The sequence below is a fragment of the Cladosporium halotolerans genome, assembly GCF_011745625.1.
Source record: "Cladosporium halotolerans strain TM138-S3 chromosome Unknown Sca24, whole genome shotgun sequence".
Taxonomy (NCBI): Eukaryota; Fungi; Ascomycota; class Dothideomycetes; order Cladosporiales; family Cladosporiaceae; genus Cladosporium; species Cladosporium halotolerans.
The window spans coordinates 250,299-276,027 of NW_027191475.1; the positions used below are offsets into that span (position 1 = coordinate 250,299).

Genomic DNA, 25,729 nt, shown 5'->3' on the forward strand with positions numbered 1-25,729 from the left:
GATATCTAGAGCAGTGATTGCGAGGTAAAGCGCATGCAAGGTGACTTCGGCGTCGCGGATCCGCCAGCTATGGCGTGCTTCATGCTCGGAATTGCCAACTTCTCAACTGCACTGTTATCGCGGTCGGCGGGGCCAGCACGCCATGCATATCGTCCGAGGCGAGGCGGACGACGCGATGATGCTTACACGATCTTCAATACCAAATCTTGCTGACTTCTTCGATGTCCTTGATTGATGGTTTTGCGCTTTTGCTTTGGGCTCTGAGAGCGACATAGTCTCATATATAACCAGATCGTTTGAATTGTTTTCCTGGAGCTCGATTGACGTTGCTGATAGAACTACGCTATATAGTACAAACAATGAGCGAACAGTATCTGAACGTCAAGACCGTCGCTGTCGTCGGCGCAGGTGTCAGCGGCGTTGCGTCGGCCGTTCACTTACGCAAAGCCGGCTTGGACGTCACGGTCTTCGAGCGCAACGCACACATCGGAGGAGTCTGGTAATCTTAGACCATTTTTCCCAAATTCTCACACAATATCCATTGACAGCCATTAGGTTCTTCGACGAACGCACCTCAAAAGACGCCGCCTACCCCTCCGTCACCCCGTCCGTCGGCGACTCGCCAGCTTACGAGCGCTCGCTTGACAAGCGTAAGGACAGCGCGAGCGGCAGCCCTGTTGAAGGCGAGGGCGAGACGTCGAAACCTGCGGCTGTCGACTTTGCTCCTCCGGGCCCTTGCTATGAGGGTCTCAAGAACAATGTCTCGACGCACGAGATGGAGATGCAATGCCATACCTGGATGGAGGGCACCGAGGAGTTCGTTGGCCAGAGCGTTGTCTCAGAATATGTAAGGGGTGCGGCTGAGGGAAACGGGATTCTGGAGCGAGTGAGGTTGAACACAAGGGTCGATCGGGTGGCGAAGGAGGGAGGAATGTGGAGGGTTGAAACTTCGAGATTGGAACACACGGGGCTGGGACCGCGATATGAAAGGGCAGTCGAGTTGTTCGATGCCATCGTCGTGGCTAATGGCCACTATCACGCGCCTAACATCCCTGATTTTCCCGGGTTGAAAGAATGGAAGGCTGCTTTCCCGGACCGCATTCAACACTCCAAACTCTACCGCCGCCCGGATGATCTCAGAGATCAAACCGTTCTTATCGTTGGCGCTGGAGTGTCCTCGACAGACATTGCGCGTGAGCTCGGCCCTGTCGCCAGAACAATCTATCAATCTTCCCGCGGCGGACCCTACGACCTCCCCAGTCACCTACTGCCCGACAACGCCGCACGTGTCCCTGGTATCGCTTCTTTCTCCCCTCTGCCTCGAATCAACAAACCTTTAGACCACGGCGCACCTCTCCCCGGCACAATAACCCTCACCGACAATTCAACCCTCTGCTCCATCGACCGCATCATCCTCGCCACAGGCTACCACTCCTCTCTCCCTTTCCTCCGCAACTTGCACGCCGACCACCTGTCGTCAGATTCCGCTCCGCCCGACATCCTGATTACGGACGGTACGCACACGCACAATCTGCACAAAGATATCTTCTACATCCCAGACCCTACCTTAGCTTTCGTCGGTATCCCTTTTCACACGGCCACGTTCTCGCTCTTCGAGTTCCAGGCCATTGCGCTGGCCCAAGTTTTCGCCGGGAGAGTACCGTTGCCGCGTAAGGAGGACATCAGAGCGGAGTATGACGAGCGGTTGAAGAAGAAAGGTGCTGGGAGAGGCTTTCATAGTTTGAGGGGAAGGGGCGAGGAGATGGGATATGTGAGGGAGTTGGTGGACTGGGTCAATGGAAGTCTTGGAGAACATTCGATGAGGGGCCATTCGGAGAAGTGGATTAAGAGTTATGGAAGGCGAGTACAGAGGATGGAGGCGCTGTTCAAAGCGAGTAGGGATTCGGAGGTAGATAGCCAAGTGGCGGAGGCGAGGGTGCCGTGCTCCTAGGTAGTGGAAGTGGTAGTTTCACCAGCGTTGAGTCTGCGGAAGGCATTTTGGAACAGACGATACACAAGACGATCAATATGCAAGGCTCTAATCAGCATAACCGGCCAGGGAGCACCTCACTTTGAGATAACACAATCTCGAACAAGAGCTCTGTGGCTGGGAAATAATGTTGGTTGACACTGATCAATCATTTTATCAGCTTTGCATTTTTATCCAGGCTCTGTTTGCCTGCGCCATGTCTGCATTTCGCTATAATCAAACCGGCCCGCCAGGGAATTTCCAAAGTCGAGACTGTATGCTCGGCTCGCCATCCAACATTCACATCAGTCTTCAGTCATCAAAAGCAGTAAGCCATGCAAACAGCTTGTCCCAAGCGGAGCAGATACCACAATACCGTGATGTTCGTGAGTGCCCCTGCGAACGAGGAAGTGCTTTCCGTCCTCACTCATTCAACAAGACGAGCCTACTCGACGGCTCCCACCCAATGTTGGCAACATACATCTTCCTCCTCCCACCCACATCTTCCTTCGCAGCATACGCGTGGAAAGCCATATGCTGCGCGTCCCAGTCGACATCCGCATGCCCGGGCCCCCAGACCCCCCTCGGCGTTCCAGAAACCAACAGCGGGAACCGCGCCTTCTCATACTTCCCTAAGATGCTGTCGGATGTTGCGTAGCTCCCGCTGTAGTGCTCACTCGTGTAGCACTGGCTGCTGAAGTGTAGCACGTAGACCGGGCCGGGCAGACGGACGAGACTGGGGCCTTCGACGAGCGGACCGTCGCGCTCGTCGCGGTTGAGGATCTCTGTCGCTTCGCCTGTGAACGTGTAGCCGTCTTCGCCGACGGGCTGCAGGATGATGGGCGTGGGGATCTGGGGCGCCTCCTCGTTGTTGCACAGCCCGCCGTGTCCGATGGCGTTGCCGTCGATCTTATACAGCAAGTAGCGCTGGCCGTCTGCGTCGCGGAAGGCGGAGGCGTCGATCGCGCCGCCGAGGTTCGTCGGGCAGGCCATGGGGGAGTCGGAGACGGAGTCGTAGGGCCCTTCGATGCGGTCGGAACGCGCGGCGCCGATGCAGTGGAAGCGGCCGTTGCCGGCTGTGTTGGTCGTTGCCGAGAAATAGAGCATGAAGGAGCCATCGTCGAGCTGGAAGACATCGGGGGCCCAGACTTTGGGGTTCGAGGCATCGACCCAGGGAGGGAGGGTACGCAGGGCATCGTGGCCCTCGTGAAGGCTCCACGTGTTGAAGTCGGAGGAGGTGGCGAATTGGACTTTGATGTTCGTATGGTCGTAGATCGACTGTGTGCCGAAGGCGTACCAGGTTGAGCCGACTCTGATGATGGATGGGTCGGGAAAGTCGGTGTCCACGACGGGGCCAATAACATTGCGCTTGGTCAAGGGGAAGGCGGAGGAGAGGATGCTTAGGCCCAGGAGGGCTACTGCAGTGAGAAGGCCGTGCATCGTGGAGGAAACCATGCAGTGTGTTGATGTGATGGTGTTGACAATCGAATCGGGCAACAAGTGATTGTAAGATCGTCTGACTGGGAGAGGAACGTCTCGAAGGGGCCAAGGAGAATGAGGACGCAGAGGGAAAAGTCGTTGGAAAATACCAACCGGGCGTCTCCTTCTTATAGACCGACAAAGTTGAAAACAACCGGACACGAGTCTTTGCGTGACCCGCACGTGTGCCTCCACGAGCCGTATACCATACCCAAACCGCCGCCAGCCATCGTCAATCACTGCACCCCACAAGCCGGAGGTCAATCAATAATGACGTCCGTGAAGACCAATAGAGCAGCACAAGACCACAGTCAGACGCCAGCGGAAGTCACGATGTACCCATGGTATTGGACGTGAACGTCCATAGGGTAAACCAGAGCGGCTAAAGGAAGCCGGCCTAACAGGAGAATTTGGCACCCGCGGAAATAGTAGAGAGTAACATGTGCTGGAGACGGAATGCAGAGGCCCGACGAGCATCCGCTGATCTAAGGCCGAAGCTTCACGCAAGATGCGTAAGATGGAAATGACATGTAAGATCGCCTAGCGCAGCCTTGCCATCGAGAGGGGTAGATACTCGGGCGAGTCAAGGTAAAGTACTAGAATGAGGCTTGTCGATCATGGAAAGAACGGCGGTCGCTGTAAACTCCCGAGGATATCTAGAAACTGCGACGCCATCTTGGTGTGCTAGAGAGCTAGGCATTCAGGCATTCCTTGAAGTCGTTTGGGAGAGAATTGTTGGCAAACGGTATTGTTCGCAGGGCGTCAGCGAAGCATGAACGCCCAGTGAATTGGCACGTTGTTTCCAAAAAGTTCCTTGCATAGCTCTCATTGTCAATTCGCAGACCTTCGTCCGAGAGAGTATGACCAAGGGGATCGACCGTCCACATACCGGCATCCTCCCAGCCAAGCCACCAAGCCTCACCAGCTGATGTTGCATAGTCTTGCGGTGCAATACAGGTACAACGGAATGGTGGTATGCTCCGACTCGCGGACCGACACACCGCCTCCCCTCCGCGGCATGTGGAGCGAAACGAGGGGGCTGGGGCCCAAGGAACGAAAGTGAAGTCGCAGCAGGAATGCGGGGCATAGGGTCTCCGTGCCGGACCGCAACAGGCACGAAAAGCATGTAGAAGCATTCGCCTGATTGAGCATGAAGCTCGAGGATATGACGGCACGCCTACCAGACAGCAGGTAGGTTTGCACGCTGCTCGCTCGCGCGAGAGAGAAAAGCAACGCACATGCCCGCACATCCAGTGCGAGCGCGGGCAGGCGAAGATTCTCCGATGGATAATGCGCTTTGCTCCTTCATTCACAGCTACGCCTGTCTTCGGAAGCCGCCGTGTTGCAGTCGAAGACGGGAGACGTTCCAAGCCGCTGACCGCAGCGCACGTCGGTACCGCCTAAAAGAACTGCGCTGGCACGCTTCTCCTCGCAGGCGGTCGGCTCACATTTGCCCGAGCGAGAGCCGGCTCCAATTGCGCTACGCAAGGCACATGATGCTGCTTCGAGAAGAGGGGAAGAAGAAGGACTGGAGAGCTCGCATGCACGCTAGGGAGGTGAGGTTAGGCCACCGGACTCGGTCAGCTGGGGTGCAGGATTCCGCGTGAAGACCGGCTTCATCATGCAAGCAAGAGAAGGGTCTAGGGTTTTCTTCGGCTAGGCTGAGGTGTAGATCCTGGTGGGAAGGGTAATGTTTTTGCGGTCAGATGGTAGTGTTTTCAATAACGAGCCATGGCTTGTGTGACGGTCTAATCGAAGTTGTAGGTAACCGGTCTACGCACAGTAGTGAATGCTGCCTAACGCCTCAGCCTCTACAAAACCGTGATTAACGGTCTTTTTGCACAGCAATCAGTGCTGAACAGGCGCCTAATCCTTGTTCGAAGGTTTCCTGTGCTTGGATACACTGAGCGGCATAAGCAACTTCAAGTCAGCGACGATCTACACTCTCGCCGAGCGGACGGTTAGTGCAGTTCGCCCTTGTGTGGTCGCGTGAGCCCGCAACTGACAACAAACTCGCCGTTGGCGCGTGAGGATTTGAGTAACAGAGCGGTCGGAAAGTTGACTCGTGGTATATCGGTCGAGGCCAAAGGGCCCACATCCCGACGTCCGAAGACTCGGCGCATGAACGGTAGCACAGCACCTCTCAGACCGCCGTGTGACGTTGGCGGCGGATGATGTGCAGAACGCGAGCAGACAGTTAAGAAGGGGTATCCTTGCAGCAGTTGGTAAGAGTAGAGTCTTTGATCGATACTCGAGCTAATCTGCAAGCTCGCGCGCCCTGCTTCGATCTCTCTCGCGCGGGCTGTCGTTTCCTTCTTTCTATACACATACATGCAACGCATACAAGTATCCCAAATTACCCCACCAACTTCCCCGGAACGCCTTGCTCTACAGAGTCTTGGAATGTGATGTGATGTAATGACCGCCGCGTTGTAAGGGAACAATCAATCACGCTTCTGCTGCCGGCAGAATTTACATCTGCTCCCAGTGTGTGTATCCTCGTGCTCTTGTGACTGTCGTCTCTCCCAATCCTGTGCCTTTCTTTACATGACCTTGTTGAAAGCCGGGATGAGAGTCTGCGCCAGCCAGAAGGAGAAAGTGAGCTTGGGGCCAGTCATGAGCAGCTTAGGCAGCAGGCCCTTGAAGAAAGCAGTCGGGCCCTCGTAGCGGATCATGTTGGCGATGACGCGCGCGCCAGTCTCCTTGACCTCGAAGTTGCGGTTCTGAATGCGGGTCTTGACGACGTCAAGGGGAGCGGAGACGATGAGCGAGGCGGAGGAGCCGGCGATGGAGGCGACGAAGTTCTGCGACCAGGACGCGGCGTTGTAGTCCTGCAGCTTGTAGAGGTACTGCTTAGCGGCCGCGGAGCCACCGAAGAGAGCGAAAGAGCCAGGCGCGTTGCGCGCAGCCGTCCAGCCCCAACCTCTGTACAGACCGAAGCCCTCATCCGCCACGATGCGCAGCACGCCGCGGCCACGGAAGGACTCAGGGTTTGTCTGCCTCTTGATCTTAAGAACGTCGAGCGGGAGCAGGACGATCTCACCGATACCGACCAAGCTCCCGGCGGTGGCGTGCATCATGGCCTTGCCGTTGCCGGCGCCGAAGGTGCGGTCGAAGGTGCTGCCGTGGTTCTTGGACAGGTAGTCGCGCACGAAGGGCTGGCCGCCGTACTTGTACACGCGCTGGAGGACCTTGTAGGCGGCGGCATAGCCGAGACCGGGGAAGAGGGTGAAGAAACGGCTGACGGCGGGCTTGCTGGCGGCGTCCTTGAAGATGACCTGGTTGAGCTGCGAGGCGCCGGAGATCTTGGTCTGGTTGGACATGAGACGCTTGGCGATGGTGTCGACGGGGTGGAAGACTGCGAGCTCGGCGATACCGGCGGAGCCTGAGAGGTGTTGTTAGCATCTGGTAGGTGTGTTTTGTGGCATTGAGGTTGTCAATGCGTACCGGCACCTAGAATGCGAGCGGCCGTGGACTCCTTCTGGGCATCCTTTGCGGAAGATGCGATGGGAGACATGGTTGGGATTTTGTGCTGAGGAATGGACGCCGCGAACGCCGGAGCTGATGAAATGATCAAGAATACACGACAGAGAGAACGGAATGGGATGCGGGCGGGCGGTGATGTCTGGCGATGTTGTTGAGCACGCGAGCCAAAAATGCGAGATGCACTACTCGATCCCCGGTCACCCTCCGTACTTTTTCCAGGGCAGCGCGCGCGACAGGTCGACGTCGGCGCGCACGAGCCAAGCGCCGATGTCCGCCGAACGCTTGCCCTGCCCTCCGCATCTCCATCGCACTTCGTCTTCATTAGTGGTTGGCTTTGCTAATGCTTCATTTTGGGTGCGATAAGTGTTTTTTGGTATGATCGAAGATGTGTTTCACAGGCACGCTTTTTACCCTAAGAGCAGCGGCATGAGGACGACATTTTTTGATGTGCTGTTGACACTGTCTGGTTCGCGTAAATACCGGCTACTTGCACTTCTTCACAATGACAAAATAACGTGGCTTACTTGAATTTTCGAGAGGCCTTCTGGCATAGCTGAGATTTCAGATTGCGTTAAGATACACGCCCATCTGATCGTTGGCATTGATTGGCTTTAAGGGCAACTAGGACAAAAGCAACGACTGTGTGGAAGATGACGAAGTGGTTGATGGATTGGATGCGTTTGTGGTCGCGAAGGGAGAGCGCCTTTCATGCCTTCGTCCACACTGTGAATCGGCAATGCCAATACATTGACACACGTCAGATCTGTCGATTACATCTGCTGGATCAAGGGGGTTGAAAATCGCGTAGCAGTCTATGGAATACTGTTAATTCCTTCACTTCAACAAATGAATCGATGTGAATACAACCTCGCGTCGCTTGCTGTCAAGGCTCGATCGGATGTAAGAAAAACGAGCACACAATGCAGAGATCCGGCTGATGTGGAATGTCAGATTGGACCTCTTGCTCGAAGAGCGTCTGTCGATACTAGACTCAGACGAACAGATGTGTTCAACTTCGCAATTGATGTGTGGGCGAATGATCGTCACTCTTCGCAGCATCGAAAGGGTGGCCAGAACAATGAGTATTTCTTACCGGATGTCCCCAGGCCGGTAGGAACCCCAGCCTCTATCATCGACGATACGTTTCAATCGTCCGTATTGATTCACATCCGGAACACCCGCCGACCAAGGCTTCAGCTCGTATACTGAGACGAGATCATCCATTTCTGCATTGCAGACTATTGAGACGTTGCAGATTACGGACCGTCGAGCCCCATGAAATCAAATCCGCATTGAGCCCGCGATCCTGAATCACGCCGAGCTGGAAGACTGCATGCTACTATCGTACATATTGGCCGCCAGAACCACGACGATCACAGACGCCACCGCAACATCCATCCCCGCCACAACATCAACCGCCCACTCGAGCTTCTTCCCAGGAACATACACAGACCACTTGTCAGTCCGCTTAGCCGTCATGACAACCTTATCACCCAAGTAAACATACGTCCGCTGCTTCCAGATATCCTGTCCCTCGACGTGCAGCGTCACTTCCTCGCCGCCAGCTGCCGCGTTCTGGACGGTCACTTCAAGCTTGTCCTTCAGCGAGCTGGCGCGCGGCGCAAGCCGCATGATGGGCGTGCCGCTCGCGCCGCCGGGCAGCTCGACGTACCACGTGACGCCTACGAATTTGTGGTACAGGTCGAACAGCGGGAGGCCCGAGGCGTCGCAGAAAGACCGCTTGCTTTCGAGCGAGCCGTACTTGCCGTCGACGTAGAGTAGGACAGGGCATGGTGAGACCGTGTCAGCGTTAGCACTTCCCTCCGCGCTGGAGAATTGTTTGGCGACGGAGTCCGTGTCGGCGTCTGGGCGGAGGATGGTGAAGCGGCCGCTTGATAGGCCTTTGCCGTGCTGTTGGACGCGGAGCGTTGTTTGCTGATCGACGATGAGCTCTGGTCGAATGCCGATGGGCTGTTTGATGGGGGTGAGTTCGGGGAACATGATTTTTGTGATAGTTCTGAAGGTGAGAGTGGCGAAGTTGGGGGGAAAGGGGATGATCATGTTGAGTCTGTATGTGGTTCATAGCCAATTAAGCATGCAGCAACTCGCCTCACGAGTCATGATACTGGTCTTGAGACGGCAAATAAACGACGGATTCTCGAAGGATGGCAGTTTGAGTGGGGCGCTGTAATACTCTCAGCTCGCCGAGCATGCCAATAGTCAATTAAATGGACATGGCGATCTTCATTCTATCCGGTAAATACATTGAGCGTAAGCTGAAATGTTCCTTGTTTTGATTCTGCCTGGTTACAAGTGTTGAGGCGTTCGACGTAGCATTGAGAATTAGCGCCCTCGCGAACCCATGATGTTTCTCCATGTCTCGGAGCAGACGTGTAAGACGTGAGGAGTGGCTGCAAGACGCATGAGTAACGTCAATGGATGGGCAAAAATTTGCCGCTTCCTTGCCGTGTCGTAGACTGTCTGAACAATCGAAACAATGACTGCTGTCACGTGTTTCATTGCCCCGGCGATCCCGGTCGTTTATTTGTCCATCTCCATTGCCATCTATGCGCTGGGTTTCATCGCTCTCAGGCATCGATGTCTACTCGTCGCACCAAGAGTTGGTTTTCAATATCCCACGATTGCTACCGGTAATCACTGGCCCGAATACGGCATGGACAGCCTCGGGGGTCCGTTGGCTGTCATCTGGATATCGCACTCACTGCCGGTCTGGTTTCTCGAAGCGGTGATCTGACAGCATGAACATGTTGATCCTCGATCAGGCTATGTATGTCGTGGGCCTCGACATAAGCTCGCTCAATCTAATAATAGGCCAACCAAGTAATGGCACAATTACTCTCACAACACCAATGACGTTCTCCCTGGAGGCAAAATTTTGATCACCAGGGTAGAGCTGGACGTCGTTTGCGTTGTTGTTGTCGCCTTTCGTTAAAATGCATTGGTCTTGATGATACTGGTCTTCGGGGACGTCTTCTCTTCGAACAAAGTGAGTCTCAACAGCCCGATGAACCTGTACAATCCATCAGTCAACATGTGACACCACACCAAGATACATAACAGCACTCACCATTGGCAACGGACGATGCTCGAACCAAACAACGGGTATATCCCCAACTCGAACGAGCTCCTGCCGATCCCACAGCAGAAGGATATCGCCTCGCCGAAACGCCGGCTCCATCGACTGAGAAGTGACGACGACGATCGGCGTTGGGCTATCGGCCGCGCAGGCGATGGCTTTCCATGCCATGAAGACGGAGGCGAGAACGCTGACTATTGAGTATAAAGCGTATGCGGCTCGACGGAGCTGGAGGCTTGTTGGCTCCATGGGCGGGAAAAGTTGAATGAATGAATCGAGGAGTTGGGTGATTGATCCTCACTTGATGTAAGCTTTGATTGGTCAGTGATGATAGAGAATGCTCTCGAGCGTGTGAGACACGGTAGTAACGTCGAAGTCGACCACAGCCTTCAGTTGCAGAGGACCTGAGGCTGCGTTCTGTGGGCCAGGCTTCAGCACCCAGGTGCTCCTACATTAGTTTGACACCACCCTTCTATGAATCTACGCGAGTCCGGGATGGGTTGGAGTCGCACGATCTCTCAGAACCCTAGTGACAGTTTAGCGCTGAAGGGTTACGAGGTGCTTGATCTCAGGCATTGGCATGGGACATGAAGATCGAATTGAGATTCTAGTCTATTGAGAAATGGCAGTGAGCCATCAGGGCGTGCACATCAGCGATGTAGCGAGGTTACATATGGCATTTGAACGTCACGGCCCTACTCATCAGACGGATGCTGGTCAGGAGCCAGACTGGGTTTGCATGTGCCCGGAGACGATCATCTTCTCTCTGTCTGTGGATGGGAAAGTTGACATCATTGGACTTCTTGTGAAAAATGATTTTGGTGGATGATGTTCAAACAGAAATCTTTTCACATTCGTAAAACCGTAACCTCTAAGCCCTCGTTGCAGGCCAGTGGGCCGCTCTATGTATTGACCCATTTCAAGTATCATGCAGTATGTCTGTCAACAGAACCCAAATGAGTTCCGACTCTTGTTCCTTCCATCTTCTCAAAGTTTTGGGTATCAAGAATTGCTCAAGCCGCTCAAGCCCTGTTGGCCTTCGCCCTGATCACCTGGATCAACTCATCTACGGCGTCCATGTTCCCCGCATCAACCTTGCCCTTACTCCAGAGATCCTCAGGCACATGCTTGACCAACTCATCCGCACCCGGCTGGTAATTCCTGACCTCCGAGCTCAGCGCGCTCGCAGCCTTCTTGCGCGTCGCCAGCGCCTCGTCATCCAACACGATCTTGACCAGCTTCGGAATCGCGTTGATCGCCAAACACCTCTCCTGACACGCAACATTATTCTGCACCGCCGTGCTCAAGCACGCAGCCGCCCACGCGCGCATCTCCGCATTCTCGTTGTCCAGCTGCTCGACGAGCGGGATCCACAGGCCCAGCGGCTGCATGTTGTTCGCGTTGTCGATGCCCTCGATCAGCTGCTCGAAGTTGTCGAAGGCGACGAGCTTGTTCTCCAGGTCGACTTGGTCGAGCGGCGCGACGATCGCGCTCATGGCTTGCTTCATGAGCTCGGCTTCGGACGGCGCGCCCATGAGTTGCGCGAGCAGCTCGGGGTTCAGGCCTTTGTTTGGGTCGCGGATGGCGTCGGTTTGGGTTGTTGTGGGGTCGGTGCGCGAGGCGTCGGTGTTCTGGATGCTCCATTGCAGGAGCTGGTTGAGGCCGGGGTCGTTCATTTTGGGAGATGTGGTGGTGTGGTTGTAGTTGTAGTTGGGTTCAAATGCTGTAGAGACTGGAAGTTGTTGTCTGAAGCAAATGCAAGATTATGGTGGAAGATTTTGTGGTATAGAAAGTGCAAATGGAAGTAATTGCAGAGATGATTGTAAGAAGATGTCGCGAACAGAAAACGACCTACTGATAATTCACGTCACGGGCAGGGAAGTTTCGGCGGCAAACCTTCCGCTTCGGGAGGTTTCTCGTCACTTCGCGTGGCTTCGGCCACGAGGCAGGAGAGCACTCCGGGAGCAGGAGTGTTGGTGAGAGCCAGCAGAAGGCTGGCAACAATCTTCTGCCCCTGCTCTATAGCATCTTCAGTGATGTTCCCGTGAAGACGCCTACCGTTGCAGGTGCAATGGCCGTCGTTAAAAAATAGGGGCATCTTCAGAACGATGACCGCCCATTCGCCAGCTCGCTCACATTCCGCCCCGCCATCACCCCGCCATCCGTGCGCGCTGCACCCTTTGTCGAGAAAACACTCGCCGACTGGCCCGAGTGCCGTCTAGCGGACGCGAGGCCGTCGGCGGACGCTGTAGTACGTGTGGTGGCATATGGCACGCTGCGAGCGGCGGTACGCTACGCGGTCAGTGGCGAGGAGACGGTGGTAGTCCACGAGTCCGTCTGCGCAGTGCCGCCGGTCGTATCCGGCTATCAGCGCCTGGCTTGCGTAAGTCGAGTTCGCCGCGGGCGTAGGCGGTGCAGCTGAGCTGGAGGGGACAGCGCCGCTTGGCGGGTGAGCCGCGTCAGAAGGGCAGGCAGGAAACAGCAGGCAAACAAATAATACCAGTAGTGACGGCGGACAGGCAGCAGAATAGCAGTGTATATAGCAGTGGTGCAAGGTATTCAGTAGTGCAGCAACACAGGCCCACCTACCTAATAATTCCAGCACGCACAGCCTCCTGCACGTCGCCACGCAGTCCACGGCCAGCCTCGCAGCCTCGCCCACTTGCAGCGCTAGACTGGGCGATTGGGGAGGCAGCCACGCTAGGCCCGGCGCCGCCAAGACTCCTCCTTCTTCACCGCAGCGAAGCTCCCACCTGTCGTCCAACTCCACCCACATACCTCACCACTTCATCTCCCGCCTCTAACCCAGCAGCCACCGCGGTCTCGTCGTCAGGCCCGCCCATACTCGCCCTCTCCATCACCAAACACCACCCCACCCACTTCCAACACCGCCGCCATGGAGGGTAAGCATGCCTCCCTGTCTGCTGTCGCCTGCCCGCCGCCCGCCGCCGCCATCCTCGCCGTCGCCGCGAGCATCGCCGCCGGCCATTCGGGCCTCCAAACCTTAGAACCCATCGCTAACGTTGTTTCGCTTCACAGAGGAGGTCGCCGCTCTGGTCATTGACAATGGGTAAGCACGCGCCTACCCCACCGACTTGCTGCCAGCTGGTCGCTCAGCTCAGCGACGTCATACAACCACCGCCGCATCTGTCGAGCCTCAATCCGCCGACCTGCGCCCACGCGGCCACAAAACACGAGCCATTGAGATCAGGAGCTGACTGAGAATGCCAGCTCGGGTATGTGCAAGGCCGGTTTCGCCGGTGACGATGCGCCCAGAGCCGTTTTCCGTAAGTTCTCACCACCCACGCTCTTCACCCACCGGACCACTCGGCTGACCGCCTCTCAGCTTCCATTGTCGGCAGACCCCGTCACCATGGGTATGCATCCTCCCCGCGCCCGCCGCCGAGGCCACCCCGTTCTAACCGCAGCGCAGTATCATGATCGGTATGGGTCAGAAGGACTCCTACGTCGGTGACGAGGCACAGAGCAAGCGTGGTATCCTCACTCTGAGGTACCCCATCGAGCACGGTGTTGTCACCAACTGGGACGACATGGAGAAGATCTGGCACCACACCTTCTACAACGAGCTCCGTGTTGCCCCCGAGGAGCACCCCGTCCTCCTCACCGAGGCTCCCATCAACCCCAAGAGCAACCGTGAGAAGATGACCCAGATTGTTTTCGAGACCTTCAACGCCCCGGCTTTCTACGTCTCCATCCAGGCCGTCCTCTCCCTCTACGCCTCCGGTCGTACCACCGGTATCGTCCTCGACTCCGGTGACGGTGTCACCCACGTTGTCCCCATCTACGAGGGTTTCGCCCTTCCCCACGCCATCTCTCGTGTCGACATGGCCGGCCGTGACTTGACCGACTACCTCATGAAGATTCTCGCCGAGCGCGGTTACACCTTCTCCACCACCGCCGAGCGTGAAATCGTTCGCGACATCAAGGAGAAGCTCTGCTACGTCGCTCTCGACTTCGAGCAGGAGATCCAGACCGCCAGCCAGAGCTCTTCCCTCGAGAAGTCTTACGAGCTTCCCGACGGTCAGGTCATCACCATCGGCAACGAGCGTTTCCGTGCCCCCGAGGCCCTCTTCCAGCCCTCTGTCCTCGGTCTCGAGTCTGGCGGAATCCACGTCACCACCTTCAACTCCATCATGAAGTGCGATGTCGACGTTCGTAAGGACCTCTACTCCAACATTGTCATGGTAAGATTCGGCAATTCCCCACACTTTTCACGCAACCGCTAACCCTTTATCCAGTCTGGTGGTACCACCATGTACCCGGGTATCAGCGACCGCATGCAGAAGGAGATCACCGCCCTCGCCCCGTCCAGCATGAAGGTCAAGATCATCGCCCCTCCGGAGCGCAAGTACTCCGTCTGGATCGGTGGTTCCATTCTCGCCTCCCTCTCTACCTTCCAGCAGATGTGGATCTCCAAGCAGGAGTACGACGAGTCCGGCCCCTCCATCGTGCACAGGAAGTGCTTCTAAGCGCATCGCACGGAGGAATCAAGGTCCGAGACGCCGTCGACGGCTCCGACAATCAAAGCAAACACTTGCGAAGGAATCATGCGCGCTGTGAGATAGACGGATCGCAAACACGGCGATATAACGAGCGAGCGAGGCGTACGGCGGGGGAGGGTCCGCTCTGGAGTGTTGTCTTCTTGTTCTCTTCTTCGGCGGGTGCACGCGCGGCTCTCGCTTTGGTTGAGAGAGCGGCAAGCTGCATCATTCCAGGCGGAAGAAAAATCCCTTCTTTTTGCTGTTGACGCTTTTTGCTCGGCTTTGAAATGAATGCACGTTTGTAGCGAGATTGAGACCAAAAGAAATATCAAGTTGTGTTTCCTTTTACTTGACGTGTTTCGGATGCGAGGGCCTTGACTGCTTTCTATCCATGTCCGCGGTGTTCGTGATGATGATACGACGCTGAATTTCGACCCCGCCAACGCTTCAGGTCTCAGCAAAGGGTGCCTCACATAGGGAGCCTTGGGGCGAGAAGCCTATCCATATTTCATCTCAAAACGCCACAAGGAAGATTACTTAAGATAGATACCGTGAGACGCAGGGCCACATAGCAACAGCTGTAGCATACCCAGCTTCGCCACAGACAGATTCCGATCATATCTTATCTGAGAATGACGTAGTTGTTGACCTGCCATTAGACGAGGGACCGATTCGATCTTTTCCGATGCTTCTCGACCAAACTATCCAGTTTTGTCTTTCAATCTTGCTTCTACGCTGATCGAATTAAGCAACGCCAATCTTCGAAAAAGCTACCACATAAGCTACCACAATCACTACAGTGGCGCTAAGAATCAGCCAGCGAACGCCACTCCCGACCTCACTTCGTCCCAAGAGCACGATATTTGCAAGTAAAGCCTCTGTGGCAAACAGAAATATCTTCACCATGGCTCCTCAAGATGACAAGAAGAACATCGTCATCATTGGCGGCGGTATCATCGGCTGCACCTCTGCATACTATCTCACTCGCCACCCGTCATTCGACCCTTCGAAGCACTCGATTACCCTCCTCGAAGCATCCTCAATCGCCGGTGGCGCATCTGGAAAAGCTGGCGGTCTCCTAGGCCTCTGGGCTTACCCTAGCAGCATCGTCCCTCTCAGCTACCGCCTCCACAAAGAACTCGCCGACGAGCACGGCGGCGCAGAGCGCTGGGGCTACCGCGCCGTCCATTGCGCCTCAGTCGACTGCGTCGGCACCAAACCCGACACCAGCAAATCCACCAGCAATAACAAAGGCGAAGACGTCAGCCTCGAGAAGCTCAGCAAGCAAGCAATCGGCAAACTGCGCGCCGCCGGCGTCCCCGCCGAACTCGACTGGCTCGACCCCGACAGCCTAAAATACTACGACGAAATGGGCACCCCGGCCACCACCGCCCAAGTCCACCCCTACCAATTCACAACCTCCATGGCCGACCTCGCCCGCTCCGCCGGCGCAGACATCCGCACCAACTCCCCCGTCGACCGCATCAACTACTCCCCCGACGCCTCCGCCGTCGACTCAGTCACCTACACCGACTCCACGACCAAAACCCAACACACCCTCCCAGCAACAGACATCGTCCTCGCCGCCGGCCCCTGGACCCAGCGCCTCCTCCCCGCAGCCCCCATCTCCGCCCTCCGCGCCCACAGCGTCACCATCCGCCCCGCCCGCCCCGTCTCCGCATACTGCCTGTTCACCGAGATCAAGCTCAAGGACCCCAAGTCTCGCTCTTCAGAGACCGTCAGCCCGGAAATCTATGCCCGCCCCAACAACGAAGTCTACGCGTGCGGCGAGGGCGACCGCACTGTCCCGCTGCCCTCTCTGAGCTCCGACGTGGCCGTCGACGAAGGGAGGTGCGACGACATCGTCGCGCACGTTGGCGCTGTCTCGCGCGCGCTGCGCGACGGCGAGGTCACTGCGAAGCAGGCTTGTTACTTGCCGAATGTGGCTTCGGGGGGCAGCAGTGGGCCGCTGATCGGGCTTACGGGGACGAAGGGCTTGGTTCTTGCGGCGGGGCATACGTGCTGGGGGATCCAGAATGGGCCGGGCACGGGGAAGTTGGTGGGGGAGTTTGTTTTCGAGGGGAGGGCGGGGAGTGCGAAGGTGGGGGGGTTGGATCCGAGGTTGTGTTTGTGAGGTGATTGTGAGCGTTTGGTTTGGGGGCGGTCGGAGGACGCGTGTGCATGGCACGGAATAGGTCCTCTGATGGGGAGGGAGATGGTGAGGTCGCCTCGTGCATCTGGATTTGAAATACGTGGCGATATTATCGAAGCGTCTCGGTCTCTAATTTGGATTCATCAGTGTTTTCGCGATGTGCCGTGGCTCGGTGTTTTCCAGCGCAGCGTCGAGACTGTGCATAACGGACTGTTCTTGACAAGGCTTTGGGAACAGACTAGGCCTCACGATGATGCTGGGCCAATTTCATTGCTGATTGATCTGATTGCGGATTTTCTAAAATGTAGATGGTGCATGGAGATGGTGTGTTCATAGATGCTTGAAGTAGTCGAACGTTTCTTCTCGAATCTTTGAAATCCAAAGATGACATGGGTAAACATACGATCTTTGGTCAACAAGCCTCGTCTCTTGGGGAAACCTTGCGCGACTTGAGGTATCAATTCGTTCTATGCTTGTATTGTTTTTCATTCCTCTCTAGATTGAATCGCCTCACTGACACTACCTCCAGCCTCCCATATCAAATCTGACCCTTCTCAACTCCACCATCCTTCCCCTCACCCTCTCCCTCTCCACCACCAACCCCCCTAACACCCCCCTTCCAAATCTCAAACCCCACCTCCCCCTCCCCACACCACGCCGCGAAAACAACCTTCGCCCTCCTCTCCCAGCCCACCACGCTCCTCTCCTCTCCCGGCACCGTCACATCAGCATACACCGGATCCCGCAGCAGCGCGATCCGCGTCGCGAGCTGGTTCGTCCACGTCAGGCCTAGGGAGGGCGTTTTGAGCGAAGTGGGATTCGAGGTGGGCGAGAGCGGCCGGTCGCCCCAGCCGGTGAAGAAGCGCTGTTGGTGGTCTAGGGAGAGGTTTGGGCCGAGGGCGAGGGGTTGGTGTTGGTGTTGGGTTGCGGGCGGTGGTGCGAGGGGTGTTTGCGTCGAGCCTGGCGCCTGCTGCTGCTGCTGCTGGCTCAGCGGCGCGAGCTGGCTCTGCGGCTCGAAGCGGTCGGCGACTTGGTTTGCGACGACGATGGCGATGTTGTGTTTTAGGGCCAGCGAGCGGAGGAGCGAGCCGAGTTGCGCGACTTGCGTGCTGCGCTGCGCGAGGGAGTGTGACGGTTTGCCGCTTTTGCCGAATTCGGCGCGGTAGTTGGCGGCGATGCTGTCGATTACGACGAGGCCGACGTTGAAGCGGGCTATGGCGACGGGGACTTGGTAGCGCAGGATATGCTCTTGAGCTTCGAGGTCGTGGACTCGCGTGCTTTGGATACGGGCTAGGGTTGGTTGTTGGATTTGGGGGAGGGCTTGTAATTTGGGGTGGTTGGTGAGGATCTGGTTTAGGCGGGTTGTTTGGAGTTGGGCTTCGGTGGAGATGTAGAGGGCTGTCCGTGGTGAGCCGTTGTTGGTGTGAAGCTGGGCTGACAGGAGCAGCGTCATGAGGAATTGGGTCTTGCCTGCGGCGCTGGGGGATTGTTAGGATTTGCGGTGATGTTTACTATTTTCGTGAGGCATACCTTTCGCCCGTGATCTCAGTCAGGTAGCCGGAATGGATACCTCCATTGAGGGCGTGATCCAAAGAGTCGTCAAGCGTGCTGATTCTCCATTGCTTCAGCAGCGTGTTGGTGCTTTGCAATAAAGCATTTTCGGAGCCATCATCTTGCCCATCTTGATCTTTGTCAGACGGGTCGCCAATGGCAATATCGTCGTTCAAGGCATTGATGAGGACATCGGTCAATTTCTTCACCTCGCCTGGTGGCACCTGTGCGCGTTTGGCGATATGAGTGGCATCCAAAGTGAGCAGGTCGGCACAAGAGATAAGTGCCTTCTCCAGCGAAGGCAATATATGTGTGTACGGACGGGCGTCGAAGTGCGGCAGGACAGTCAGCAAGTCGGTCATCGGGCTTGGGGCAGCATCTTTCTGGCGATGCCGCCGGGATGCCCGAGGTGGGAGGGTCCGGTCGGGTTGTGTGTCGGTCAGGTGACTTGCGAGCGAGGTCGAGGGCGACTCTGCTGAGGCTGGGCTGTCTCCACGCTCCTTGGGGCCTCAGGTTCGTTCTCCGTCCGCGCGAGGAGCGTCGCTTGGCTGATGGCAGCACAGGCAGTCGCTGGCTGGGCGCGCGCGTGCGATCTTCCTTTGCCCCGGACTCCACGCGCTGCGCAACGTCATCCCTGCCAGTCTGCCGAGCGAGTCGTCTGGCCGAGCCCAGCGTCCTCCGCTCCGTCACCCATACGCTACTGTACGGTACATTGACCACGCCGAGGTCGCGTGCGGCACTGTCTTGCTCGTGTCCACTGGCAGCATTTCCTGTTACTGCACAGTCGCCTTGTACACCTGCTGTCTGCTCGATCTGCTCCGCACATGCGCCGCACGCCAACACCTCCGCCGTCGAACAACCTTAGCCCTTCCTCACCTCACCTTACATCAATGCACGCACCCGGAAACTCTCAGCTCAAGCTTACCCTTGCACGCCTCGTGCTGCCACAAGCTTAGTGCGACCTCGCGACTCTGCTGCCCTTCCGCTCGTCCATCCATTTATCCTCGCCCACGCACGCGCTATCTGGCCGGCCTCGCACCAGTCTGCACCGGGGCAGTGCTTCCGCCAATTTTCCCGCGACCTCGGTGAATTACTAAGGTGAGTGAGACTGCTCTCTTGTGCCCTGCTCCGGAAGGCGTGGGGTTCGTTTCTGGCGTGCATCGGCGGAACGGCTGCGGCAACTCGCTTGAGCCTCACCTTCACATGCCACGCTTCCGATCGAGGCACCATCAGACTAGTGTCTCTGATTGCCGCACCTCTCATCCTGACTCTGGGGTTTTTGCGGGGGTTCCTTTTATCTATATCTCTTCTCCCTTCCCCTACCAGTGACCCAGGCTACCTTCCCTCTGCTCAACACTGTCCGGTAACGTCGTCCCAGCGACATCCCCATGCCGAATTATTACGAGCACGACTGCCATTACTTTTTCCGCACTGCTTTGCGCGGTCTCTCCATCACCACTCTAGTTTCTCCTCTGCATAGCTAAACACACATGCTTACCCCGGTTATGTCCGCAGGCAGGCAGTTCACTGCGCCTCAGCCACTAGACGGTCAACTCACCCCACGACACAGACAAGACTCGATCATCATGGCCTCCGACCAGAAGAGGTCGATGGAGACCGCAAAGGAGGCCACTCAGAACTTCGACAAAGCTCAACAGGAGCCTCTGGCCGCTTCCAAAAGCAATCAATCCAAGCCGGGCATCACGTTCGCTGCCCAGGACAGTCTTCCGAAGCTTCCCATTCCTGATCTTGAGGCGACTGCTCAGAGGTATCTCAAAGCTTTGGACCCTCTGCAGACAGCGAGGGAGCATGCAGACACCGAGCGTGCTGTTACAGAGTTCCTCAAGACCGATGGGCCGGTGTTGCAAGAAAAACTCAAGAGCTATGCCCAGGGAAAGAGCAGCTACATTGAGCAATTTTGTAAGTGTCGATGAATTGCGTTTCCACTTCATGTACTGACAGAGCTTAGGGTACGACTCTTACCTCAACTTCGATAACCCCGTTGTCCTCAACCTCAACCCCTTCTTCCTCCTCGAAGATGACCCAACTCCGGCACGGAACAACCAGGTCACTCGCGCCGCGTCTTTGGTAGTATCGGCTTTGTCTTTTGCGAGAGCTGTTCGAAAGGAGGAGCTGCCGCCAGACACCCTCCGCGGACAGCCACTTTGCATGTATCAGTATTCTCGCCTCTTTGGTACGGCTCGCATTCCCACAGACAATGGATGCCAGATCGGCCAAGACCCGACCAGCAAGCACATTGTAGTCATGTGCAAGGGTCAATTCTACTGGTTTGACGTACTGGACGACAACAACGATCTGATCATGACGGAGCGAGACGTCACTCTCAACCTGCAGGCTATCGTTCACGACGCCGAGCAGACTCCCATTCAGAATGCCGCCAAGGGTGCTCTTGGTGTATTGAGCACCGAGAATCGCAAGATCTGGTCAGGACTGCGTGAAGTTCTCGGTAAGGACGAGGGATCGAACAACAGCGACTGCCTGAACCTGGTGGACAGTGCCCTCTTCATCCTCTGTCTCGACTACACCGAGCCTGCCAACACTGCTGAGCTTTGCATGAACATGCTTTGCGGCACCAGCGAAGTGCAGAAGGGTGTCCAGGTCGGCACTTGCACCAACAGATGGTACGACAAGCTTCAGATCATCGTCTGCAAGAACGGCAGTGCAGGTATCAACTTCGAGCACACTGGCATCGATGGCCACACCGTGCTACGATTCGCATCTGATGTCTATACCGACACCATCCTCCGCTTTGCTCGCAGCATCAATGGAGCAGCGCCATCACTGTGGGCTTCGACTTCGCCTGACCCCTCCAAACGCGATCCCGCCTCTTTCGGAAATGTCAGCACCACACCACACAAGCTGGAATGGGACATGGTCCCGGAACTCACGACAGCCCTTCGATTCGCCGAGACTCGTCTCGCAGATTTAATTCAGCAGAACGAATTCCAGACCCTCGACTTCATGTCCTACGGCAAGAACTTCATCACACAAATGGGCTTCTCGCCCGACGCTTTCGTCCAGATGGCGTTCCAAGCCGCCTACTACGGTTTGTACGGCCGCATGGAGTCTATGTACGAGCCCGCCATGACCAAGGTATTCTATCACGGTCGTACCGAGGCCATCCGAGCGGTCACTCATGAAAGTGCATCCTTCGTCCGTACCTTCTGGGGCGAGAACCCTCCCGCACAGAAAGTCGAACTCCTCCGCAAAGCCTGCGAACAGCACACTGCAACCACAAAAGAATGCGCCAAAGCTCAAGGCCAGGACCGCCACCTCTACGCCCTAATGTGCCTCTGGCAGCGCTCCGTCGACGCCGAGGCCGAAACCGACCAAAGCAGCATCGACGGCGCCAGCACCAACGGCTCCTTCTCCCCTTCCCTCTCCGAATCTAACACCAACCCCTCCTCCGCCTCCCCCAAGCGCTCCTCCATCCTCAGCGAAGATGGCGACGACGCCCTCAAAGTCACCGCCACCACCTCGCGCTCCAGCCCCGGCCGCGCCGCTTCCACCGCCTCCCTCCCCGCCATCTTCGCCGACGCCGGCTGGGACAAAATCAACAACACCATCCTCTCCACCTCCAACTGCGGCAACCCCTCGCTCCGCCACTTCGGTTTCGGCCCCACCTCCGGCGACGGCTTCGGCATCGGCTACATCATCAAGGACGGCAGCATCTCCATCTGCGCGTCCAGCAAGCACCGCCAGACCCGCCGCTTCATCGACGCTCTCGAAGCGTACTTCCTCGAGATCCGCAAGCTGCTCCGCATGACGCAGCGCCGCGGCACGAGCGTCGACAAGACCGCCAGCCGCGCCCGCGAGGCGGAGGAGAAGGCTGGGCGGTCGAAGAACCGCGGCAAGGCGATCACGGACGCTGGCAAGGGCGAGCAGAAGGCGAAGGAGGAGACGGTTAGTAGTGATGATGATGACATGGGTGGATGTAAGTTTTGAGGGTTTTCGCCTCTTTGCTGTCTGACGTTGTGCTGACTTTTCTTTTGCAGATGGCTTCTTCGACGCCGGCATGCTGATGCAGGCTCTCAAGGCTAAGGACGGCGAGGACCAGAGGCCCTCCGAGCAGGTCGTGCAGCAGCGGAGGGGCGTGGGGAAGAAATTGAGGCTGATGGAGTATTAGTTAGTTAGCCATATACACACGCGGACGATTTCATGAAATCTGATACGGTCGCAAGGCCGAAGATCTATTCATCTGCCTACCGGTATAGCAGCCACATACGAACCCGTACGCGTCCAGCATCTCACTTCAATGCCCAACCATAGCCGCATGCTTCTCCCCATACCTGTTCCCCACGGGTTTCGCGGCTTCCACAATCTCCCTCATCGCCTTCTTCTCCTCTTCCGTCAGCTCGATCTCCCGCGAAGCCCAGTTCTCTTCCAGCCGCCCCGGCTTCGTCGTGCCAGGAATGGGGATCATTCCCTGCGCCAGCACCCACGCCAGCGCGACTTGCGTCAGCGTGCAGCCCTTCCGCGCCGCGAGTTTCTTGATCTCAGTCACGATCCGCTTGTTCGCTGTGAAGTTCTCGCCCTGGAACTTGGGCGCTGTACGAGTAATCAATCACACATCAGCTTGCAGTCATTGTCAACGAGGGGAGTCCAAGGGGGCTTACACGTCCGCCGAAAATCATCAGCCGGGAAGTCGTCCGGCGAGTTGTAGGGAAAGTCGTCCACGAGCCAGCCGTGGCCCAGCGGGCTGTAAGCCACGTAGGCGACGTTGAGCTCGCGGGCGGTCGCGATCAGGCCGTCGGTTTCGTGCACAGTTTCGAACGCGGAGTATTCGGCTTGGAGGGCGTCGATGTGCGCGACTGGTGGGGGTTAGTGGGGCAGTGGGTTGGGGGAGGGAAGCAGGGGGTAGGAAATACTGGAGTTTGCTTTGCGCAGGGTTGCGGCGGAGCATTCGGATAGCCCGATGTATTTCGATTTGCCGGCGCGGCGGATGGAGTCCAGGGCGGGGATGGATTGCTCGAGGGGGGTGTCTGGGGTGGGAATTGTTAGAAGAGATGTTGGAGAGAAGCTGGAGACCTGGGAGGTGTACTCGGATCCATGCGGTGGAGGTAGTAGAGGTCTGGCGTGAAGCCTAGGCGTTCGATGGTGCCCTCGATGTAAGACTTGATGTGCTCGGGGGAGTTGGTCACCGCGCCATCTTCGAAGGCGGCGAAGCCGCACTTGGAGGCAACTGTGTTGTGACATGAGTTAGTTAAGGTACTTATGAAGTCAGTCCAGGAAGGTTGGCACCGTACTGAAGACCTTGTCGCGGACATTGTGCTTCCTGATGAAGTCGCCCAGGAGCTTCTCGTTAACGCCGGCCTGGTAGACGACCTGAATGATTCGTTAGCTCCGATTTGCGTGCAGGCGTCTGTGTGGGCACTTACTGCAGTGTCCCAGAAAGTGCAACCAAGCTCAATGGCCTTCAAGAGGACCGGCTCTGCTTGCTCGAGAGTGAGGTTGTTGCCCAGACCGAAGCTGATGCCCATGGCACCGAAGCCAGGAACGGGGACCTGGATGTCTCCAAACTGCTGTGTCTTGACCATTTTGATCTGTTTGCAAAATTGTGGGATGGGAGTTGTGTAAGCCAATTGCGAATATTCTATAGAGTCGATAGATATGGGATGAATTTGGCCCTCTTATACCATTCCGCTGGTTGGCGGTGGATCCTTGTTGCGTTGATGCTGTGCGTCTTTGCTCCAGCGAATCTGGACCCTGCCCTTATGTCCGCCCGTATACTACCCAGTATTCTTGCTGTATCAATAGCGTTTCAATGAAGAATAACGCACTCCAACGTCAGAGGTGTCGGTCTTAAGCTGCGAAGGCGGGCGTAACGCCGAAAGCCCTGAAGCGATGCCAGGTTAAAGTTGGAGCGAGATCCACTCGCGGCCGCGACTGCGGCCGCACTTGACGAGCATTTCTCCGAACACAAATGCACACGAATACCTTCCTGAACTATTCCGAAGATGTACGATGTACTCCGGCAAACACCTAGTGGACATCCAGCAAACCCATGATTTCCACCGGCGCGATTTACACCATCGACAACACAGAGACAGTGCGGGGCAACACCGAAGGAACCAGGATCGGGAAAGACCTTTCTTGTATTCCGAATAGGAAGATATGATGTTTCTGTCAAAGAGGACAGCATTGCATTGAGATCGTCGCTGTCTATCTAATCTACTGTGCCAAGCTGCGACAATGTTCGATTACGCCGGGAAGACCGGGGAGTCCCAAGTTTTGGCCCGAGCCATGAGTCTGGAGTCCACGGTGTCATCACCTTGTCCGACGTATAGCACTTTCGAGAACGCCGCCGCGGCCCAGAAAGAGAACGTCTTTCCTGCCGGGACGAAGACAACGTCGCCGATAGATAGTGACGCTACCTCTGGATAGCCATCGATCTCAACCTTGACAAGACCGTCGACGACTTCCAGGGCGGTGTGACCAGGCAGGTTCCACGTCACGTTCGAGTCACCCTGTTGAGGCTGAGACAGCGTGATGGTGCCCTCGGTGAAGTTGCCATCGGACTGTATGGATGTGATGAAGGGCTGGACGATGCTGTATCCGTTCTTAGCATCCCCGGCAAGATACTTCGGCCCGTAATCCTTCGCTACAAAAAAAGGTGTAGAAGCGTCCTCCGCAAGCTTGTTCGCGCCGTTGTGCCACGGCTCGGACGAACCTGTCGTTCCGTTTTCATTGAATGACATCGGCGGGTTATACTCCAGCTTCGCATGGACGTCGAAGCGCTCGAGAGAGCTGATGACAGCACTGTCTCCGCCCGGCATTGTTGCGTTGCTGTCAGGCACAAACGGAGAATGCGTCTTCGAAGAGATGTTGGCCGTGCCGAGGAAGTAGAAAAGATCTTCGAGGCCGCCAGGCGAGATGACGCCGACCATCTCGGTGAAGGGATCTGTGATCTGGAATGTGTGCGTAGTGTTGTGCGGTACAGCGCCATAATCGCCTGGGCTGAAGACACGACCTTCGTTGTTGCCATCTTTGGGTGCCCACAGGTTGTACCTGCCGCGCAAGCAATAAAAGTTCTCGTAGTGCTCCAAGTGAGTCTTCGAATGGAGGTGAGTCTCCGTCCGAGTATGATCCACCAATGGTGGTTTATCAATGACTTACGTGAGGCAAGACTCCCAACTCACTGCTGGCTGGTGCGGCGGTGCTGATCAAAGTGAACGCATTGTCCGATGACGGTCCAGTCACAGGGAATCGGTAGATCTGTGTTCCAACGACAACACCCGGTAGCGTGTAGGCACGAACAACGTATGGCCGAACATGGCTCGGCACCACCGTGACCTCCAGGCGTTCAACGGCCGCAACGCTGGATACGAAAGTTGTGGCAAGGCCAGCGAAAGCTGCTGAAATTTGGAAACGCATCTTTGTGAGGAGTCACAGGGCGACGGAGCGTTCTACGACGGGTAAGGAAGATACTTATCGGCAGCTGGCGGCACCTGCTGCATACTGTACTGGCGCGA

The 25,729-nt window shown here is 56.6% G+C and overlaps 11 protein-coding genes across 11 annotated transcripts; 4 read left to right on the forward strand and 7 right to left on the reverse strand.

Annotated features, from left to right (window-relative positions):
* Positions 1-359: 359 nt before the first annotated feature.
* Positions 360-1,951, forward strand: WHR41_06909 (uncharacterized protein; the record flags this gene model as incomplete). The annotated part of the gene is made up of 2 exons (XM_069375514.1): positions 360-499; positions 556-1,951. The coding sequence occupies 2 exons, from the start codon at positions 360-362 to the stop codon at positions 1,949-1,951; spliced, it is 1,536 nt and encodes a 511-aa protein (XP_069227796.1).
* A 441-nt stretch (positions 1,952-2,392) lies between these two features.
* On the reverse strand, positions 2,393-3,409 carry WHR41_06910 (uncharacterized protein; the record flags this gene model as incomplete). Its single annotated transcript, XM_069375515.1, has 1 exon — positions 2,393-3,409. The coding sequence occupies one exon, from the start codon at positions 3,407-3,409 to the stop codon at positions 2,393-2,395; it is 1,017 nt and encodes a 338-aa protein (XP_069227809.1).
* A 2,261-nt stretch (positions 3,410-5,670) lies between these two features.
* WHR41_06911 (uncharacterized protein) lies at positions 5,671-7,157 on the reverse strand. Its single transcript, XM_069375516.1, has 2 exons — positions 6,896-7,157; positions 5,671-6,833 (listed from the first exon to the last, which is right to left on the reverse strand). The coding sequence occupies exons 1-2, from the start codon at positions 6,963-6,965 to the stop codon at positions 5,992-5,994; spliced, it is 912 nt and encodes a 303-aa protein (XP_069227853.1). The 5' UTR covers positions 6,966-7,157; the 3' UTR covers positions 5,671-5,991.
* A 1,088-nt stretch (positions 7,158-8,245) lies between these two features.
* WHR41_06912 (uncharacterized protein) lies at positions 8,246-8,935 on the reverse strand (the record flags this gene model as incomplete). Its single annotated transcript, XM_069375517.1, has 1 exon — positions 8,246-8,935. The coding sequence occupies one exon, from the start codon at positions 8,933-8,935 to the stop codon at positions 8,246-8,248; it is 690 nt and encodes a 229-aa protein (XP_069227852.1).
* A 2,118-nt stretch (positions 8,936-11,053) lies between these two features.
* On the reverse strand, positions 11,054-11,707 carry WHR41_06913 (uncharacterized protein; the record flags this gene model as incomplete). The annotated part of the gene is made up of 1 exon (XM_069375518.1): positions 11,054-11,707. The coding sequence occupies one exon, from the start codon at positions 11,705-11,707 to the stop codon at positions 11,054-11,056; it is 654 nt and encodes a 217-aa protein (XP_069227769.1).
* A 754-nt stretch (positions 11,708-12,461) lies between these two features.
* acnA (actin) lies at positions 12,462-14,881 on the forward strand. The gene is made up of 6 exons (XM_069375519.1): positions 12,462-12,934; positions 13,071-13,101; positions 13,263-13,318; positions 13,378-13,408; positions 13,465-14,236; positions 14,291-14,881. Exons 1-6 carry the CDS (start codon positions 12,928-12,930, stop codon positions 14,519-14,521), a joined length of 1,128 nt encoding a protein of 375 aa, XP_069227807.1. The 5' UTR covers positions 12,462-12,927; the 3' UTR covers positions 14,522-14,881.
* A 556-nt stretch (positions 14,882-15,437) lies between these two features.
* On the forward strand, positions 15,438-16,667 carry WHR41_06915 (uncharacterized protein; the record flags this gene model as incomplete). The annotated part of the gene is made up of 1 exon (XM_069375520.1): positions 15,438-16,667. The coding sequence occupies one exon, from the start codon at positions 15,438-15,440 to the stop codon at positions 16,665-16,667; it is 1,230 nt and encodes a 409-aa protein (XP_069227808.1).
* A 556-nt stretch (positions 16,668-17,223) lies between these two features.
* On the reverse strand, positions 17,224-18,743 carry WHR41_06916 (uncharacterized protein; the record flags this gene model as incomplete). The annotated part of the gene is made up of 2 exons (XM_069375521.1): positions 18,216-18,743; positions 17,224-18,163 (listed from the first exon to the last, which is right to left on the reverse strand). The coding sequence occupies exons 1-2, from the start codon at positions 18,596-18,598 to the stop codon at positions 17,224-17,226; spliced, it is 1,323 nt and encodes a 440-aa protein (XP_069227805.1). The 5' UTR covers positions 18,599-18,743.
* A 165-nt stretch (positions 18,744-18,908) lies between these two features.
* On the forward strand, positions 18,909-22,454 carry WHR41_06917 (uncharacterized protein). The gene is made up of 3 exons (XM_069375522.1): positions 18,909-20,156; positions 20,206-22,191; positions 22,253-22,454. Exons 1-3 carry the CDS (start codon positions 19,727-19,729, stop codon positions 22,381-22,383), a joined length of 2,547 nt encoding a protein of 848 aa, XP_069227806.1. The 5' UTR covers positions 18,909-19,726; the 3' UTR covers positions 22,384-22,454.
* Positions 22,412-24,025, reverse strand: WHR41_06918 (Aldo-keto reductase). The gene is made up of 6 exons (XM_069375523.1): positions 23,636-24,025; positions 23,504-23,582; positions 23,299-23,439; positions 23,126-23,239; positions 22,874-23,068; positions 22,412-22,805 (listed from the first exon to the last, which is right to left on the reverse strand). The coding sequence occupies exons 1-6, from the start codon at positions 23,792-23,794 to the stop codon at positions 22,510-22,512; spliced, it is 984 nt and encodes a 327-aa protein (XP_069227854.1). The 5' UTR covers positions 23,795-24,025; the 3' UTR covers positions 22,412-22,509.
* Positions 24,026-24,457: 432 nt separating this feature from the next.
* WHR41_06919 (uncharacterized protein) lies at positions 24,458-25,631 on the reverse strand (the record flags this gene model as incomplete). Its single annotated transcript, XM_069375524.1, has 2 exons — positions 24,458-25,309; positions 25,374-25,631. The coding sequence occupies 2 exons, from the start codon at positions 25,629-25,631 to the stop codon at positions 24,458-24,460; spliced, it is 1,110 nt and encodes a 369-aa protein (XP_069227849.1).
* Between the last annotated feature and the right edge of the window lie 98 nt (positions 25,632-25,729).